This window comes from Musa acuminata, chromosome BXJ2-4, assembly GCF_036884655.1.
Source record: "Musa acuminata AAA Group cultivar baxijiao chromosome BXJ2-4, Cavendish_Baxijiao_AAA, whole genome shotgun sequence".
In the NCBI taxonomy this organism is placed as follows: Eukaryota; Viridiplantae; Streptophyta; class Magnoliopsida; order Zingiberales; family Musaceae; genus Musa; species Musa acuminata.
The window spans coordinates 33,550,492-33,570,437 of record NC_088341.1 but is presented as its reverse complement, the minus strand read 5'-3'; the positions used below and the strand labels follow the sequence as shown (position 1 = coordinate 33,570,437).

General features: G+C 42.4%; 3 protein-coding genes across 3 annotated transcripts; 1 reads left to right on the top strand and 2 right to left on the bottom strand.

Moving 5' to 3' along the window:
* Positions 1-234: 234 nt before the first annotated feature.
* Positions 235-1,572, bottom strand: LOC135608751 (brassinosteroid-responsive RING protein 1-like). Its single transcript, XM_065101788.1, has 2 exons — positions 1,563-1,572; positions 235-767 (listed from the first exon to the last, which is right to left on the bottom strand). The coding sequence occupies exons 1-2, from the start codon at positions 1,570-1,572 to the stop codon at positions 235-237; spliced, it is 543 nt and encodes a 180-aa protein (XP_064957860.1).
* A 5,000-nt stretch (positions 1,573-6,572) lies between these two features.
* On the top strand, positions 6,573-9,300 carry LOC135610421 (BTB/POZ domain-containing protein At1g63850-like). The gene is made up of 2 exons (XM_065104910.1): positions 6,573-7,999; positions 8,080-9,300. The coding sequence occupies exons 1-2, from the start codon at positions 7,052-7,054 to the stop codon at positions 9,088-9,090; spliced, it is 1,959 nt and encodes a 652-aa protein (XP_064960982.1). The 5' UTR covers positions 6,573-7,051; the 3' UTR covers positions 9,091-9,300.
* A 3,486-nt stretch (positions 9,301-12,786) lies between these two features.
* LOC135610420 (homeobox protein BEL1 homolog) lies at positions 12,787-17,103 on the bottom strand. The gene is made up of 5 exons (XM_065104909.1): positions 16,217-17,103; positions 15,230-16,098; positions 14,159-14,541; positions 13,777-13,837; positions 12,787-13,671 (listed from the first exon to the last, which is right to left on the bottom strand). Exons 2-5 carry the CDS (start codon positions 16,022-16,024, stop codon positions 13,093-13,095), a joined length of 1,818 nt encoding a protein of 605 aa, XP_064960981.1. The 5' UTR covers positions 16,025-16,098; positions 16,217-17,103; the 3' UTR covers positions 12,787-13,092.
* Positions 17,104-19,946: the final 2,843 nt, after the last annotated feature.

Below are 19,946 nucleotides of genomic sequence, written 5' to 3'. Positions count from 1 at the left end.
CAAGGAACCAATTATCAAAACAATGTCATCGTTTAAGTCTCTGAAACCAACCATCAATTTCGTTTTGCGCCTATTTTATCAAACCATGGATGACTTCTATACGGACAAATTACTTTTGGAGTTCTTTACGACTTGTCGAAGCTGCCTAAGAAGAAGAGAGGGATCGATAAACAGTGTCGAATGTTGGACTCGGCGTCAAAGACGATAACACGAAGGCAATTTTCGTTACAGGAGTCATTGGAAGCCCGCCCTATCATGGTAGTCCACGACGTCTCGCTTCTCCACTGGGATAAGTGGAGTCCGGCAAAGCGGACAGGTTCGTCGGCGAAGCTCCACCCACTTGTCAAGGCACTGGCGGTGGTAGACGTGGCGGCAGTTGGTTAGCAGTCGCACTTCGTCCCCGTGCTCGAACTTGCACAGGCACACGGTGCAATCGTCATCGGCGTACCGGACTATTCCCGATAGTTCCTCGTACCGCATCACGAGAAGCGCCTCCTCCATTTCTAGCGTCGCTGATGTCGCCTGTAGCTGCTGGCCGTTACCATAGCTATCATCTGCGATGCTATGGTCAGGCCAGGGGTCGACGATGCCGAAGAGGTCGACGATGCCTATGACTATGTTGACACCGATTATGTCGAAGAGTTTGTCGAGGCCGAGCGCGTCGGATATCCAAACGATGGGCTTCCACAAGTCGTCGACAACCAAAACAATGCGGTGGAGCGCTGTCGGTAAGAGCAACGCAACGCAGAATGAAAACCACATGTCACCTGGAAACAACAAAGAAACAAGAGCTCAATCACAACAAACAGAAACCCTTCTCATCTCTTTCTCTAATTTCACTTCATGTAGAAATCATACTAAACCAAGTTCAAATCAAATTGATTGGTTTGAAATTGGTTTAAACCAGCTTAAATCAATTCAATCGATCCAAAAACACCCTAAATTTGTTGAAGCTAGATATAACTAATCACTTAGATATAACTAATTCGATCGGATAGGATCGGACACCAATCGTAGGCATCATTGCACATTGGGCCTAAGTCTTTGATTCGTCTAGTGGGACGACTCGATATGGGTTTAGTCTAATTTATTATATGTAAAAAGAATTAAATCAACAATAATAAGTATTTTAGTTTAGTCTAAGGAAACATAAACAGTAAATATTTTATTCAATACGTAATTAAATCAATTTTTGAAAAATAATTTGACATGTACTTCATGAAGTTCGTTAATTATAGCGTGCAAATCATGATTCAAAATTTAAAATAATTAAATCAATAACAAAAATCAATTAAATTAAATATAAAAAAAACATGAACATTATAAAATTAATTAAATATTTCTCATATTTTGAGAAAAAAATCACTCTTAAAAAATAATCTAACTTAGGCATGATTCTTAGAAAATTTGTTATTTGTAATTCATTCAAGATAATTTAATAACATTGTAAATTCTAAAATATATATCATGCATCTTGATTTTTGAAAATAAAATTTTAATTTAATGTCTAAATTTTTTTAAAAAAATATCAAATAAACTAAAAGAAATGATGGAGCACTCACCAAGGGTCATGATACCGCCTTCTTCTCTCATGATACTTCATGTCATTCGATTTTTCCCGATCATCACTAAAATAAACAAGGAGTCTTTCTTATTTAAATAGGAGAACAGGGAGGATGTCTATTTTTTATTTTAATATTTTAATTAGATAATTATATTATTCTTTATTTATTCATTTAATATGGGAAATAGTCTTAGTGGCTGCAAAATAACTTTTATGTTAGATACACTTATTGGGTAGCAAGTCATGCGAGTATAACAATGTGTTAATGATGGAATTTTCTGAATTGAGAAATAAGAATAAAAATTTAGGTGCTTATATTGCCCCCATTAATTTTTTCCTATATTTAATTTTAAAAAATATGGATACTAATATTTAATATACTATCTTTGTGTGCCTAGAGTTGTAAGATGATATGAGAAATCTGACATGACATTTCGACTCTTTGAATGTGATATCACTGTTAACCCGATACCCATATAAATACTTTTTTTCTTTACTAACACATTGGATGAATGAGTCACGCTATAAACCACGATGCATGCTACTTTAGGTGATTTCTCATGTTCACGTAACACTTGGTGGTGACGTGGAATAACTTCTCATTAGGTAGCGAGTCTCTTATGATGACTCCTCTTGGTTGACATCAAGAGCAAACAACGTGGAAAGAGCGAATGAATTTATAGAGAGATAGTTCACTAAGAATGACTCGGTCTTCAAGCGATAAAGCTTGGTAGGGGATCTCGACGATCCCTTTTGCTAGGTAGCCTCCTGATTGTACCTTTGGGCTGCATCGATAATCATGCATAATAGCTCCATGGCTCGATCCTTCCGATACTTAAGTCCGAAAAAGGAAGAGAGATGAAGACAATAGAATCAATAGTGTAAATAAGAGAATAAAGATTTTTTTTTTTGCTTGCTTGCCTCGGTTTAGCTTGGGGCTTAGCTTTTATACTCGGGCATTGGGTGGAGCAAATGGATCTCTGTCAAGGCTCCTTTTATCCTACGTGAAGGAGGCATTTAATGCAGGTGACTTGCTGACATGTGCCCCTAGGGATAGTGCTTGGGAACTATCGGGATGATGCCTCCGATCTGACTTTCTTACCTCTTTGGATAAGGCAAAGTGTGATCCCTTAATCGTTCGTTAGGAAGAGAATGCAGATGAGGTCGAGTCATGCAGTCGACCATTAATGCGGAGTTAGATTTTCTTTTTCAGCTACAGGATCGATGAGGAATGGATTTCATAAGCCTATTTTGGGAAGTCACGATAGGTGATATGACCTCTACGACCATAGAGTGTAGATGATTGCCAGGCTTTTACTTATGTATTGCCTATATGACGGGAAGAGCAGAGGAATGCTAGGATTATCTCTATCAGGTACCAAAGCTAACTATATAAAAGGCATAAGCTATATTGGCTCACCCAAATCTTTGATTAAAAAAATATATACTCTTCACTGTATTATCAACATAGGTATTGAAAAGACTATTGTTGAGTATGCACTTAGCCTAGTTTCATATGATTCATTGTCGAATCTTATAGATACGTCAACATAAGGTTTGCGATGAACTCGAATACAATCTAAGTTGGCTTCACAATTCAAGTTAAAATCATATTAATAGTTTCACACTAAAGAAAAGAACTAATATAATAAAATTATGTATAAGAATCTTGCAGCACTGATCCAAAATATAGCTCAATCTTACATGGACATGATAGCAGATAAAATTTTATCAACTGCATAAGAAAATTTCGTTGGACAATTAAAGAAAATCCTTCCTCTTAAGTATATATAAATAAGATATTGTACTCAACCATTTCAAGTACATTTTTTATCATCATAATTTAACTTATCACTTTGAACACTTTTAAGTCCACGTGATTATAGACATGTGATCCACACTTCCACTCATAAAAAATTATAAAAAGGGTCAAAACGGTACAGCACTACAATCTCATAAATTATCTTATTAGAATGTAAGGTTTAAGTTTAAATAAATAACTTGTACATCATGTTGTGATCTAGAAATCAATTGTTGGCCTCCAAATGTGAGAATTACTCGATGATCCTCGAATTGGAGTTGGACCTCAAAAGATTCTTCTTACGGTAACCTAAAGTGAGTCCTGAAATGAAAGGTTTTTGGAGAGTGAAGAGAGAGACTTGTGCAGTAGCATATTTCCTTTTATTGTTGGAATTCTGAACCACTTATCACTAGCAAAAATATCCATCAAATAGTTTATAATTAAAAATATCCCTCTTTGTAAAATCTAGATTTTTTTTTCATATATCTAAATCATGATTCGGAATGAATATTGCATTAATCATATATTTATACCCTTCAAGTAATACAATTAAGTAAACAAAAATCATGGCATCTTCAATAAGTTTAGTTACATATTCACATGCTTACAATATCAAATTCAAAATAACACATAATATCGATTCTCGCTCAAAGATCTAAGACCCCTGAACTACTTTCTGGGTGCAAAGGTTATATTCACATCTTCCGGTCTCTTTCTGTTAAAAAAAAAAGTATATTCAAGATTTATTATTCAAAACAAATATGCAGGACATAAATATGATTACAACTCCTTTATCTACTAGTAGCTCTCTCAAATTATCTGATGGAAGTCCTGCTATGAAACCCATTCAATATCGATAAATCGTTGGTTCCCCACAGTACTTAGCTCTCGTCCCGATATCTCATTTGTAGTTAACTAATTATTACAGTTTATGCAGAGACTGTCTACTATGCATTGGTCTACGGTCAAACGAGTCCTACGATATCTTAATGGGACTCTCAATCATGGTGTCTTTCTTCGTAAATACTCTCCACTTCAGCTTCATGCCTTTATCAATGCTGATTGGGCAGGCAACTTTGATGATCGAACATCTACATCGGGGTATATTATCTTCCTTGGTGCTAATCCAATCAGTTGAAGTTTTAAGAAGCAAAAGACAATCGCACGGTCTACAATTGAAACTAAATACCGTGTCATCGCCACTGCCACTGCAGAACTCAATTAGGTCACAAATCTGCTCAAAGAACTCAACATCAACTCTTCTCCTACAATATATTGTGATAATGTCAGAGCTACCTATCTGTGCGCTAATCCGGTGTTCCACTCTCGCATAAAACATATTGCTATCGATTTCCATTTTGTGCGAGATCAAGTTGTCTGCCGTCAACTACGAGTTTCTCATGTCCATTCGGCTCATCAGTTAGCCGACTCACTCACGAAGCCTCTCGTTCGTCACCATTTTATATTACATCGGTCTAAGATTGATAGGAGCACCGGACATGATAACAGATAAGATTTCCTCACCTACATGAGGATATCTCTCTACTCTTGTTGAGGAAAATTTTGTAATCTGTTAAGGGTAATCCTAACTCTTAACGTGTATAAATAAAAGAAGAACATGTAAATACAATCGAGCTTTGCTCATATCCTCCGCTTCTGTTCTATCACTCACATCCCAGCAACACAGGAGCCCACTCTCCACTCTCGACCTTCTCTTCTCCTCTTCTTCTCTCCTCTCTCGTCTTTGCTCTTAGCTTTCCTTCTTCCACGATCAAACACCGCTCAAGAGCCAAAACCCGAGCTCCTCCCCTCTGTCGCAGACCTCTTAAGCGTCAGCCACGCCATGATCCCCCATGCCACCAACCTCAATGTTGCTGACTCATCCCTTCCCCGTCTCCAAGTCCAGCTCCTCCTCGTCCGTCCCTCTCCTACGCACCCGCTGCCTACCAGATCATCGCCAGAGGCGTCTTCTACTTGATCTATTCATGCACAAGCTTGCCTAAAGAGCATTATAAGAGAATTGCGACTCACTTTCCTATCGGAGTTTAAGTTAGAAAGTATTGATTGCATTTATGTTGCCAAATATTTTCTACAGTAAACTAATATATCTAAAATGAATTAATATGTACTTTCTTCCTGCACAACGCATAGGTTAAAGATGTAGTTCCGCAGAATAGTCATCATTTCAGAAGATTTGCCTTGGATGCATCAGGCAAATTACTTTTTCCATGGACTGCTCCATCCCACTTGTTGTGTTGGGATTCGAAAAGAAGAGAAAGAAAAAGCCAAGAAAATGAAGTGAAAGAGACACTTTAAAGTAGTATTATTATGCATCGGTCCCTTGTGAATGGGCTTTATTATTGTTGAGGCTACTGTAACATTACCAGTTCCTTAAGATCATGGTTTTGCAAGTACCATGGAGAGACCATTCGGTAGATGATGATGACATCTTCACAACATGTTGTCGGAGGAGGAGTCTGTTTACTAGTTTGCTTTCTTGTTGTTCGTGATCCAGCAACCATGGTATTCCGGCCACCTTTGGACGCATCGGTCTCAGCTAAACAACACCAAACGAGGCACTCATAGAAGAAGCGGTAGGAGTGAGAGTTACTGGGGAGAGACGAGTCTTGGCGGTGCTTTTGCAGCATTGATTCAGTCGCAGGCAAAGCACAAAAAGTGGAAAGCGGAAAAGGTAGCGACTGCACGCCTATCCTCGGCGGTGGGGTGTGCATGGCATGGCTCGCTCCTGATGCCTCGGCGCCGCTGCCGCAATTCCTCGAGAGGGAGAAAGAAGTGCTTGCACTCAAACAAGGACGTCCGCGTCTGTAAACAAAGGGCAAAAAGAGCAGAGGCCAACTCGACAGGGTCCCCCCCCTTCACATGGATGGCAGATGTAATCTACGGATTAGAATGGCATTGGAGGACCTCAACGATTGGATCAGTTGCCATTATTAATACTGAAACAGCTTCTGTTTCTTCTTCCCGGTGCAATTTTGACTGCTACAAGTTGGAGCAGTGACGACTCCAGCATTTCTAGGATGAATACATAATTGAGCTTCTGTGCGTTGTCTACGTCTGATCCCTAAATGCATGCCACGCCATTAAGGAATAACTTAATCATCGTCCCGAGTGATTGGTGATTCACTAGCACGATGTACAGTTGGAAAGTGGGTGCAGGCACTTGCACATAGAATGGTAGATGTTTCTTTTGCATTCCCCTTGTGCTCTGTCTGTTCTTCTTCTCTTGGATGCTCCTACTGGAGCTGTGATCTGAGTGTGGAGGAGGGCATGTCCGGTTAATCATGGAAACTCCACCGGGTTTGCCTGACAAAGAGCCAGAGCAGGGGCACGTACCGCACGCACATGATGGAGCGGCAGCCACAGGCCACCACCGCCGTGACCCACCCAAGATGCGTCCCTTCGCTCCTCCCTACCTCCGCTTGCATTCATTGCTCTTCCTGTGTGATCCTTGATCCTCCGAGGGTCTCCGGTCATTACAGGCACGTTTAGTGCAGGCTATGCACCGTATCGCTGAATTGATCACATAGGGGTGTGTGTATTACTATTAATATTCTCGTTTCCCGGAGACAACGGTCCCATTTCATTTGCTCACATCAAAACACGACAACCGCGGTGAGGGGCGAGGACGAGTTAATCAAAGTGCCCCCCCACCCTCACCCTCATTGATGGCTACTTCCTCTCACCGCCTCAAAACCCACACCCAACAACAACCACCACCACAACCACGGACACAGCCACGGCCGCAGCAGCCTAACCGCAGATCGAACACGAACGCCAAGCGCCGGAAGCGCCGGGAGACTCTGCCCCCCCACGTCGTCTCTTCCGACGGGCCCTGGTGCTGCGCCACCTCCTCCTCAGTCGCTGCCTCACCGCCTCACGCCCGCCGCGTCCCCGCGGTGGTCCCGCAGGACCAGGCCGAGGCCGTTCTGATCGCCGAGGTTCCCCCGTCTGCCTCCCCCTCGCCCTTGCCCATGGATGCCTCTCCTGCCGCCTCCCCCGCCGCTTCCGCTGCTGCTGCGTTCTCCTCCCCCTACCCCCCGTACCCCTCCAGCTACAGCAAGTTTAACTCTGCCCTCAACGCGGGTCTTCTGAATCCCATGTCCCCTCCGCCACCGCCGCCCCTCGACAAGACCCGCTCCAGCCCAACCCTCTTCGACATGATGGCGAACGAGCAGGACTACCACCCCCGCCCCGCCGTCCCCCCTCAGCTGCCACTCCCCGGCCGCGCCGGCGCTGCCTTAGCGGCCGCCTCAGCCCAGGATCGCCAGCTCCTTCTCCAGGAGCGCGTGGCCGAGATCATCGGTAGCTGCAGCCCCGGGAACCAGCTCAACGACGTGGAGTCCGGGGACGTCCGCCTCACCCTCAGCTCCAAGGACGGCCTCACCGTCTCCCTCAACGTCCACCGCAACATCCTTGTCGCGCACAGCCGCTTCTTTGCCGCCAAGCTCTCGGACCGTTGGTCCAAGCAGCAGCGCTCCCTCCCGCACATCGTGGAGATCTCTGACTGCGACGACGTCGAGGTCTACGTGGAGACCCTCCGCCTGATGTATTGCAAGGATCTGCGCCGGCGCCTTATGCGGGAGGACGTCTCCAAGGTCCTCGGCATTCTAAAGGTGCCGCCTTTGACCCTCCCTCTCTGTTTTTGCCGCTGCTGCTGCTTCCTACATTTCACGGTTTCAGCCATTTTCCTTAGGTTTCAGCGTCGATCGCTTTTGATGCGGGGGTTCTATCTTGCCTCGAGTACTTGGAAGCCGCCCCCTGGGCGGAGGACGAGGAGGAGAAGGTGGCCTCGCTTCTATCTCAGCTCCACCTGGATAGCTCGGGCGCAGAGGAGGTGCTCAAGCGGGTGTCCCTTGAAATGGCGACATGCGACGCCGAGGAGCCCAATGGCGGAAATGGAGGCGAGGAAATCCTCGTCCGGCTAATCCAGGTGGTGTTAGAGGGCAAGGACGAGAAGGCGAGACGGGAGATGAAGGGCCTGGTCTCCAAGATGCTCCGCGAGAACAACACCGCCTCACAGTGTGGCGGAATGGGCGGCGGTGGGGGCGCCAACAGGGGCGGAGACCTCAGCAAGGAGTCCCTCTACTCTGCCTGTGATGGCTGCCTCCGCTCGCTCCGCCACCACTTCGCCCTCGCCGCCGCGTCCGACCTCATCGAGGCCGCTCAGATCGCGCGGCAGGCGGACAACCTCCACTGGATCCTCGACATCCTCATCGACCGGCAGATCGCCGACGATTTCCTGCGGACGTGGGCGTGCCAGGCGGAGCTCTCGGAGATGCACCCCAGGGTGCCGGCCATTCACCGGTACGAGGTGAGCCGGGTGACGGCGCGGCTGTTCGTCGCGGTTGGGAAGGGTCAGATTCTGGTGTCCAAGGAGGCGCGATGCCTGCTGCTGCGAACCTGGCTGGAGCCATTCTACGAGGACTTCGGGTGGATGCGGAGGGCATGCAAGGGCCTCGACCGCCACCTGATCGAGGACGGCCTCGCCAACACCATTCTCACGCTGCCGCTGGCCACGCAGCAGGAGATCCTGCTCGCATGGTTCGACCGGTTCCTCAACGCCGGCGACGACTGCCCCAACATCCAGAGGGGCTTCGAGGTGTGGTGGCGGCGGGCCTTCTGGCGGAGGAACGGGGAGCCCGATCAACAGCCGCCGGTGCTCAGGATCACGGCCGCCGCCGCTGCCTGCGAGAATTCTTGCTGATCAGGAGCACAACAAATTCGCGCATTGGCTGCTGCCATTTAAATCTGATGTCTACCATTGGCGGATGTGATTGCCCATCCTTCCTGTCTAAACCAAGTCCATCTCTGGCATTGCGTTGTGCAGTATAGGAAGTGAGTGCAGTTTGGATAGCAACCTCCCGTTTCGTTTTCTTCTTCAATCTGAATCAAGCAACACATACATCGATGCTCATCTTTGCGAGCATCGACAAGAAGAACTCCATATTCTGGTTAGGGGATCCTCCTAAATCACAGCAAATCTACCCATGCAGTGTTTGTCTCCTGTTTGTGATACGAACTTTGGATGAATGCTACCTAGCCATGTGCAGGGTAGCCTTTACCCTCGGATAGCCTCTCTTTGAATCGATTGGTATGTCACAAGTAGTGCATGCGTTTGTCCTCTCCTCTGCGTACGAAGCTTTACTATGGTAAATAAAGAAGAAGAAAAACTTGAGCAGCTTCAAGATGTTCACCGGCGGCAATTATAGTTAGCTTCCATCGGTTCATTTACTTCATCCTCTGCTTTTGCCACTCGTATATGAAGGCATCACCGTGCAACCGTCAAGTGATGGTCAGAGAATGCTTGAAGGAGCTCAAAATGGTGGTTGGTGCCCCTATTTCCGCCATTGTCCCAGCAAGATTGGTCTCAAGGTGGTGCTGCAAATGATGGAGCCATTGTTCCCTGCCTCATCTCTTGCAATCTTTGCATACTTTGCTGTTGCCTTTTGCTCTCGTGTCAATGCAGCGAGCAGAGGCCGCCCCTGCCTTCGTTAACGTATGGAGAGAGAAAAAACACACCTTTGGATTGGATTTCCATGTTTTTATTTGAAGGAGAGATCTCGAAATGAAAAAAAACAAAAACATATTATAAGATTAACAATTAAAGAACATATTATAAGATTAATACCGTTCGATAATTTCATGCTTATGTCCTAAATTCTTATATACTCTTTTATATAATCCGAAAGAATTTATAGTTTTTTTTTCCCATTTTAGAGTTTATCCTCTCTAGATATCTTAGAGAGTTTCACCATCTTTAAAAATCCATAAACACCTCATCAAAATTTAAAAGCATATAAAACTTTTACAGAAGATATAAATTAGATTTTTCTTATTTTTCTAAGATATTTACTACTAAATCCTAAAATACTTATCAAATCCAACACTTTTTACATACATGTTTAGAATGGTTCGCTGCATCATAGCTTGAGGAAGTAGAACTTGTGACGGAGAGAGAGTAGCAAAACGAAACCATCGCTGTAAGGTTCATTTCTCTTCCTGGCTTATTTAGGAGGGCATGTGCTTCAACCATTCATGATGGAAAGCACAGTAATTAGTACTGCTATCAGCTTTCACATCTCTCTCCTCACCCTGCAATCTTCATTTATTCTCTCTTTTCAAACTCTGATCCCAAATTACGTCTCATTGCTCCCCTAACACCAAACAAAGTTGGAGTTCAATCTGTCCTCTCTTTGCAATGTCTACCTCATTGCCATCCATTAAATCAATGCAAGTCTATGTTATGTCCATGACAGCAGGGATATTAAACGAATGAAATTAAGATATAAATAAAATATAATAAAATAGAGTCAGTTTGAGATTCCATATGAAATTAGGCATGAAACTGAAAAAAATTCGAGAGCTACAAAAGAAGCCTTGGACTCATATTATTCATCGATTAAGAATCGGGATTGAGGTTGAATCTTCCATTGTTCCTTAGTAGTTATCTTTGTTGAAATAATATAAGTTCGTGTTTCTAAGATTTAAGTTATTAATTTTTAAAATTTAAATTTTTTGATTTTTTTTATTTTTAAATAATTTAATTAGATACAATTTATTTGATAAGGAACTCTTAATTTAAATTATTATTCTATACTTATAAATAAATAATATTTATATATGTAGATCCATCTAAGTGTTTAAGTTTATAGGGTTAAAGTCAAAGTGTTTTTCTTTTTAAAAATTTATTATAATTTTTTTTTTCATCTTAGTTTTCTCTTTTATTTAATTTGATCTTGGATTAATAATAGTACCTTGTTAATATTATTTGAGAAAGAGTTTTGTTTACATATGATTTCTCCGTTTTTTTTTTTTTTTGCATGATATTAGAGTTACAAAGATGATAACCTATAATTCAATATCTCATTTGTGAAGAAAATTATATTTTTCGACTGTAAATTATAATAGTCGAGTTAATGGGTTTGATATTGATGTTTTTAATTAGTCTAATTATAAAATCTGAAAAACTTGTTTAGAATTTTATATAGAAAAATGTTGGTGGTGGCAATACAATAACAACACCATATCTTACAAATGAAGATATCATGAAGAGATGAATGACATTAACACAGGAATCACCAGTTGCATTGCAACCATTCTTATCCTTTAGTACTACTAATCCTTAAGCCAAAAAACAGAGGAAAAGGAAAAGTTCGATCGAGATCAACAACTTGTCCCAACTACAGCATGCTTCGTACTTATCCTTACAATGTGGAATATTGCATCTCTACCATGTATGTAAACGTACTATTTTTGGGATTCATTTGATACATCAAGACAGAATATATAAAATATTTATATATTTTTTATAAAATATTAATTTAAACTTCATTTTTATCTTATGTATGGTTGTTTTCATAGTTTAACTGAGATTCCTAGTGAAATTAGAAGTTGTAACTTTATCATTTTATGAATTATTAATGTGCATCATTTTCTAAGCTAAAGCGTGAGATTTTTAAGGGCAAATTCTCAAAATAAAAATCCTAAGTTTCTTTTTTTATTTCTATAAAGCATCTTCTTTTTATTTACTTCTATACATTATTTATTATTCTTCAAAAGAAAAAAAATTCTCATCAACTTGGATGGAGAAACAAACGAGAACAAGTTGAGAAAGTTGGGGTAGAGAGATCTCGATGATTCCAAGGGCCATTATAATGGGGATCGTCACTATGATATAACATATGTCGACATAATGATCATATTTATTATGAAGGTAATTTTTAAAATATAAAAAAGATAATCATGATGAGACAATCGACAAAGGATAATATAATCTTTTAGAGAATAAAAGTATTTTACTAGAATAAAGTAAAAAAATATACGTTTGATTAAAAAAAAGAAAACTTAGAGGTTTCTTTAGGAATTACCAAACTTTGAACCAAATAATAACATGTAATTATAAATAATAAGTTAATATATTCTTGATGTAATATGTGACTCCCTCTCCAATTCTTTGTCTTCCTTTGAGGGAGGGTGAAGAGTTGTAGGTAACATATATAGGTCCAAGACCTATCCAATTATCTTAGAACTAACATGGTTCATATAGGCTGACAGTCCAATAAGTGCAAAAAAGAAAAATGGTGCCGAAGATGATTATGACATGATATCTCTTATGTGAAACTAAGGATCAAACAACTACAAGAAGAAAAGAATAATCTTGTCGGTTCCATTTAATCTTCCATTACACAGTAGTTCCTATCAACTTATTCTATAGCATAAATGCACATCATAAGATACCATAAACAACAAACATAATCTACCTCATCTAGATATATTTTTAGGTAAGACTAATCTTAGTATTTTCCAGTAAACCCATTTCTTGCTAGATTCTCATTTGTCTAATAAAATAAACTAAAATCCAAGGGTAAATCTATCAACTTGATCGTGTATTGCAATAAAATAAAAAGTGAAGATAAATAATATATATATGTATATTAGAAATATAGAGGACCATTTGATGAAATAAAACTCCTAGCTAGTTTAAATCTGTATCAAATGGCAACATCGTACAGTAAATTAACATTCCTGCAGCCCTCCAGAAAATTGACAGCTTATATATCCACCCCAATCCATGCACGCACCCTTCAGATATCCTCGCCATTCACCAAGGACGCAAGAATTAACAGCACAAGACGACCTACGGTTGTACTACGTATCTACCGTTTCCATGTCGGATCCTCATCCTTGACCTCCACGAAGAACCATTCTACCCCGCGAAGTGCCGCAGCAACTGAGCTCCCACCAGGTTCCTGTAGGCACTGTTCTGCGCGTCGGCATCCACGATAGGGAGCTGGCTCGGGTGGCACTCCTCCATCTGTTCTCTGGAGAAGAGGAGAGACGGCTGAGGCGCCGGCGGCGAGAACGACAGGCCCATGCCTCCGCCGTTGTGTTGCTGCAGGCCAAGCGTTAGGGACACGCCGCTGCCGAAGCTCGGGTGGCTGCACTGGTTGTAGGAGGTGAAGTCCAGATCTACCACACCAAAGTTGTCGCTGGCGTTTGGATTCTGAGAACTCTTGCTTCCGGCACGCTCTCTCCCGTCGGAGTTGCTGATGACCCAGGAGAGCGAGTCGGGTTCTGTAAGGAGCTGCCCCGGTGCTGGCTTCCGGTCTTCCACATTATCCACCTGGCAAGAGTTATAGATAAGATTACGATTAACATTGTCACTGCTGTTGTAGTTCTCTTCTTGCGATGTCTGGTTCTCCTGCTCCTTCGTCTCTTCCAAGTACATCTCCTCCACCATTGGCTTCCACAACCTCACCCTAGCGTTTATGAACCAATTGGACACCTGTTGGTAGAAACCAAAAGCAACATGTTGATCATCGCCACAGAAAAGAATCGAGGAGTTGCACATACATATATCATTCTGAAAAGGATGTTAGGGTTTGCATGCCTGACTCCTGGAGAGTCCAGTTTGCCGGGCTAATATATGCTTATCAACATCACTAGGGTACCTGTAGTCAAGCAATGTTGCATGTATAAGACTCAGATTATAATCACAGGTAGATGTTGCTTCTTTTCCTTTTTCTTTTTTCCTTCCCTCAAAAAATCCTTTTATTTTTCCCCCTTCTCGCTGACAATGCCTGTGGTGGTGGTTTCATTACCATTCAAAAAAAGGGATGTGTAGGTTCAAATCAAATGAGATATTATATATAGTATGTGACATTGCTCGTTAGGGTGCAATATATGCATACGTTTCTTTGACTTGTGATTTGAGTGTGTTCAAGAGAAGCGCAGAAGAGGGGAGAGGGAGAGAGAGAGAAAGAGAGAGTTACGGATGAAGAAAGTGCTCGAAGAGCCAGGCACGCAGAATCGACACCGAGCGCTCAGGAAGGCCCCTCTGCGGCCGCCATGGGTGGCTCTCCATCATCCCGGCCTGCTGAAACGCCCTCTGCTGTCGAATGCACTGGTCGATGAGCTTGAGCCTCGGCGTCTCGCCTCTCGAGGTACCCGGTGCAACTGCGTCCTTCTCTCCCATCGCCTTCTTTATCGCATCGATCTGTCCCACGATTCCATCCCTCAGACACCTGAAGTGCCTCGACATCACCTTAGCTGCCAGAGCTGAGTACACCGTCGCCGCTCCTTCTCCCGCCACCGCCTCGAACGATAAGACCACAGCTCTCATTTGCTCTCGGTATCTTCGGTACCTCTTGTCCACCTATTATTACCACACGCTGAACGAATCAGAGAACACTTAAAAAGTTGGAAGGAATAACGCAGTGGTTATGTATGCGTTTCTATTATGTTCTGAACTGTGGCAGTGTAGGCTGCGGGATAGATACAATGGCATGGTACTTGTGAGAATGTGAGGTACTGCATACGAAGAACCATGTGATGATTAGTATATGTCGAGGAAGGAACTAAATGGAAAAGGGGGGTTTCTCCCAAGTCGAAGGTCAAGAGGAGAGATATGGTGGGTTCCATTAAATACACAGGGATGGAGAACCTGCAGGCCTAGATGCCTAAGGGAAAGGAATAGAGTTATCCCAAAGTAAATGGAACTCCCGGAAATATCAACCTGTCCCTGCGGGGGCGCAGCACCGCTTTAATGGTAGTTGCGCAGTCCCGCATAATTGAATCCAGATTCAAGAAGTTGCCTGCCAAACCAATCAATTGGATCCCCCAGATCAAGTGGCAGTCATTCCCCCACTCCTCCTCCTCTTCCTCCTCCTTTACACTTACAGGGACATGGCTTTCTCTCATGCACAGTCTTATCTACCAATCAATCAGTCCCTCTTGTATGTTGTAAGACAGCAAAACGTGGGGCAAATCAATCTTGCTCATATGTTGGAACTCCAATCATGAATGCTTGATCGATGATGACAAACTAGATAAAAATTACTGACCTCTTCTAGCATGGACAGCAACTTGGCCTTCCTTCCCTGGAGCTCATGAATGTCTAAAGAGTAGAGAGACTGGTTGAATGAGATGGAGGAAGAAGAAGTGCCTCCTTCCTCCCACGGCTTAGTTTTGCTGGCCTTGTCCTTTGATGAACCGATGACTGCAGTTTCCAGACTGCAGAACTCGTTTAGCAGCTCTCTTGCTGGGATCAAGTACTTGGTGCTCTTCAGCGGTTGCTGCGATTGCTGGTAGGGATTGATCAGAGCTGACTGCGAAGTCGACGACTGAAAGAACCTGCCATCTTGGAGATGATGATCTGCAGGTTTCTGAAGCAACTGAGTGTCTCGAGAACTGGTTAAACCATGGTGATCGAAGGGTGGCTGATCGTAGCCGGAGTTGGAAGTTTCAGCATGGTTTAAGGACAAGGACAATCCGCTACTGGACTGCCCATTCCCTTGGCATGATGGGAATAGAAACCTTGCCGAGGATTCGTCCACGAGCATCCGATTCCGAGGATGCCATTGACTCACGCCCACCCTCTCGGGTGTAACCATGAGATTCTCATTCAGCGTTTGCGGGAAGCTGGAAGCTGCGTTGGACGAACTGCCGGCCACGGGGAAGAAGGCTCTCCAGGCGTCGGTGTTCTGCTGGGGCTTGGAGGGTACTCCGAGCATCTCCATCCCCGCCTGCAAGCTGTAGAGCTCCTGGCTTGGTTGAAAGCTGTGCATCAGTACTGGGTCGGCCGTGGGGGAAAAATTGGTGTAACCCAAGGCTTGCTGGTGATGCTGCGACTCACCCATCCTCTACCGCCCCAGAAGAGAACTTGACCTAATCTGCTTCTTAGATGACCTATACGTATGTCAAGAAATGGATCCTGCAGTGAAAGTCAAAGCTCTTTTATCTTTACACCATAGCTATGCCGATCGAGATCAAGGAGAACAACAAGAAAGAACATACTGATCTGCGAATATTTGCAGTAGAGCAGCGCTTACCGATCGTATAGAGCACAAGTCACGCTTATGTTATCCAAGAGACACGGAAGAGGAGGGCTTTTCCGACGAGCATGATGACATCACACGGTGAGAAACCAGGATCGGAGATGGAGGAGCAGAGAGAGCTGAAGGATGAAGCGGTACTCAGATATCCAAAGCAAGTCAAAACCTTTAGAGTATATTTATATATTAGCATCAGGAGCGCTTCCAAAGCCCGAAGAAAGCAAATCCTCTCCGCATCAAATCTTCCCCTTCCGTAGACTCGTCTTTAGAAGAGAATAAGAAGGGGAAGAGATCAAAGAGAAAGAGAAACAACTAGAAAGAAGCCATCATCATATATCACAGCTTCTCAAGCAGAGAGCATAAGTATAAAGGGTCCCCGTCCTTGCTCTCCTTCAACACCCTACCAGCCGCCGCATGGCCATGCTCTCTCAGCTCCCCCACCTTATCTCTCTCTCTTCTATCTGTCTCAGCTTGCCGTATGCGTATGTGGACTTAAGAGCAGCAACGCCCAACACCGGCTGCAATTATTGCATCTTTTCCTGGCCAGAAAGAGTGGCTGATCTCGGATTGGCACGAATCCCGACTTCTCCAAAGTGGGGGGAAGCTCTCTTTCTTTCTTTCCTTCTCGCTTGCAGTCTCCCAGTCTCGCCCACAGCAGGGGGCCACAACTTTTCAGATGGGCTTCTGTTGGGCTGCTGCTCTCGTCTGAATGAGAACTGATGCTTTGATTGGGTCTTACAGACTTGCAGGTCTGTCTCTGAGCTGCCACTCTTCCATCCCCTACTCTACACCAAAGCTAGTGTCAGACACCGAGGTAGATGGAGAGAGAGAAGAGAAGAGTGAGGGTGGAATAGATGCGCCTGAGAAATATTCCGGAAACAAGGGCTGGCGCCGACCCAAAGGGGATGTGGTCCTCCATTTCCAACTAATTCCCATTAAAACGCCCATTGGAATGGGGACCAGACAAAGCTTGGGACCGCATCTTCCTCTTATGTTCTACTCTTCTTATTTCTTCTTCCTTTTCCTTCCCCTCCCTCTCATTCACACTATTTTACTTGTTGTTGGTGGTCCTCCTCCTTCGTCCTTCTCTTTCCACGCCCGACCTCGTACCCCATTTTCTTTATCTTAAACACTTGTCTTCTGCCCTTACCATTACCTCCCCTTGCAATCCTCTCTCTCTCTATATATCTCTCTTTATACATTAACTCTAGACGCGTTTTACTTTCGTCTCTTCAACATCATCATGGTCAACACCATCCTCTGCTTTAGTTCGACTACCTTTTAATTAGTATGACCAGCGAACTTGGTAAGTGAGGACAGGAATGAGGCTGTGTAAGCTTGGAGTGGCCACAGTTCTAATATCTATGATAATTGAACATGATGGGAGAGGTGGCTTGTCTTTTGCCAGTGTAAGCTAATGGAGGGAAGGCATTTTATGTGGGCTACATCCCATGCATGCTCTACAACACGTACGTCGGGAATCTGTTCAGATGTGTGAGCCACACACGCATACAGTAAGACATCCATCATATCTCGAAAGCTCACCTTCTTCTTTTGAGAAACTGCTGGTCTTTCTAAGTTTGCAGAGATGCCGAACGCAATCATGATAACCGAGAGGTGATGCGTGATGCAATCATCAGTAGTGTAAGGTTAATAAGGTGAGGAGGATGTATCAGAACTACAGTAGTTAGCGGGGGTGAGGAGGAGTGGGAGGAGCTTATTATCAGGTGGATGCAGCGTCAGTGGAAGGGAGACGTCGACCGACGGTGGGGCCATTTCGACGGGGGGTGGAATCTTCAGATCTGTTGAGCTGGAGCTATCCATTCCTGTCGCATCATCCTCCACGCCTGATGCCTCCGCCTAACCTTAACCTTGGCGTGAGATCCATCCGCCCGGGACACCCACCGCCATGACGGTGGGAGCTCACGCCGGACCGCCACTGTACCTGGACACCGGCGTCGCTCATGTTCCGGACGAACCAGAACCAGACCGGCGCGGACGGCCCGGTCCGGCTTACTGCAGCTCGAATCAATTGAATCACAAATACGATATGCTCCGCGATAAGCGAGCGACTCATGATCGAATCGGTTCATTGCATATACCAATCGGCCTGATCCGGTTTGGCTCGTGCCAATGCGGTCCAATATCCGTTCATGGGGATTCGAGTGATCAAAGACGGAATTATGCACATACTTAAAAGGAGGAAGAATATGAACATTAATCCTTTATTAATTAGCCTTACCTCGGAAACTGAAATTATTATTATTATTATTATTATTATTATTATTATTATTATTATTATTATTATTATTATTATTATTATTATTATTATTATTATTATTATTATTATTATTATTATTATTTATAATAGATTATCAACTTTTCCACGACATGATGCCTTTGTAGATCATAATTATATAAATTATGGTCTATAAAGCTGTATTATATAATTTCATACTCACTCTTGAAATCATCAAATGAGTAAATTAAAAAAATTAGATTTGTTTTATAAAAAGAAAGCTATTTATATATAACCTTTTTATTTATAAAGAATTTTTTATAAACAACAATTTCATAATATAATACAAATTATCAATGTATTTTGCAGTAAGCTAAAAGGTTGTGTTTTGATTGATGAGTGAGGATATGATGAGATTTAAATTACTTTAAATATGAGAAATATAAAGGAATAGTATTTTTCAGTAACTATACCCGAATTTCTGAATCACTATAATAAATTTTAATATAAATTTGTTATTTGAGTAAATATTTTAAACCATTACTGTATATTATATTATGATCAACTTCAATATTAATTTTAAAAAATTGATCTTGAAGAACTGGTCAAAACAAATTAATAAATCTGATTCTAATTGCAATATATTTTCAATTTCGACACAAATATAATCATTTGATCATTCTTATTCGAAAGGATGATATAATCAATTATACAATTATTTTTTTTGATGAAAAAGGAGATAATATTTTTTTTTCCTTTTAGGAGTTCTATATAGATCAATAAAAGAGACATTTGGGTAGTGGTTAATTAGTTGTCATCAAGGAGAGAAATAGTGATAATTATAAAGCTCATGGAGCTTGCAAGAAAATGACATGAGTGTGACAATTCATGAGAAATAGCAATCAAAAACACAAATCAACTTCACATGAATAGTAATGGTAAGCAAAAGCAAGTCTGCAAAGCCCTCATCAGATCAAGATTCCATTAGAGATGGAAGACCTGTCTTGAATGGAATCCATGCTTATGGAGATTTGGAATTGTAGAAAACCAGTGACTAATAAAGAGTTGTTCTTGGTGGAAACAATGGCCAAATCACATCTCTTGAAAGAAAAGAGGTAATTGGTGGATTGGTTTAGTTAGATTTGGCCCCTTTCAACAAATATACAATTTTGGTGACTTATTATTCTTCTAATGCTTAGTTTTTGGATTGATTGCAACTAATGTCCCATCTCGCTTAAAGATTACAAATTAATGGTAAAAGCCCCAAAGTTATTCTAAAGATTTTGAGTAACCAAGTAATAGTTTTTCTTCACCGTATCATCCCAGAAGATCACCCCAAATACAATATATTAAGGTGTAAATAAATATTTATTCGATATCACAAGTTTATGTTAGATTAATAGTGTATAAATTATTATATTTAATTATAAAATTAAAAATAAATATAAATATATAATATAAAAGAAAAGTATTAGGAAAATAATTATT

Excerpts from the sequence above, each read along its gene's own strand:
- LOC135610421 (XM_065104910.1), top strand. The coding sequence starts at position 7,052 with ATGGCTACTTCCTCTCACCGCCTCAAAACCCACACCCAACAACAACCA. Across the intron at positions 8,000-8,079 it reads AGGTCCTCGGCATTCTAAAG|GTTTCAGCGTCGATCGCTTT; the intron begins GTGCCGCCTTTG and ends CATTTTCCTTAG.
- LOC135610420 (XM_065104909.1), bottom strand. The coding sequence starts at position 16,024 with ATGGGTGAGTCGCAGCATCACCAGCAAGCCTTGGGTTACACCAATTTT. Across the intron at positions 14,542-15,229 it reads TGCTGTCCATGCTAGAAGAG|GTGGACAAGAGGTACCGAAG; the intron begins GTCAGTAATTTT and ends TGGTAATAATAG. Across the intron at positions 13,672-13,776 it reads CTGGACTCTCCAGGAGTCAG|GTGTCCAATTGGTTCATAAA; the intron begins GCATGCAAACCC and ends TTCTACCAACAG.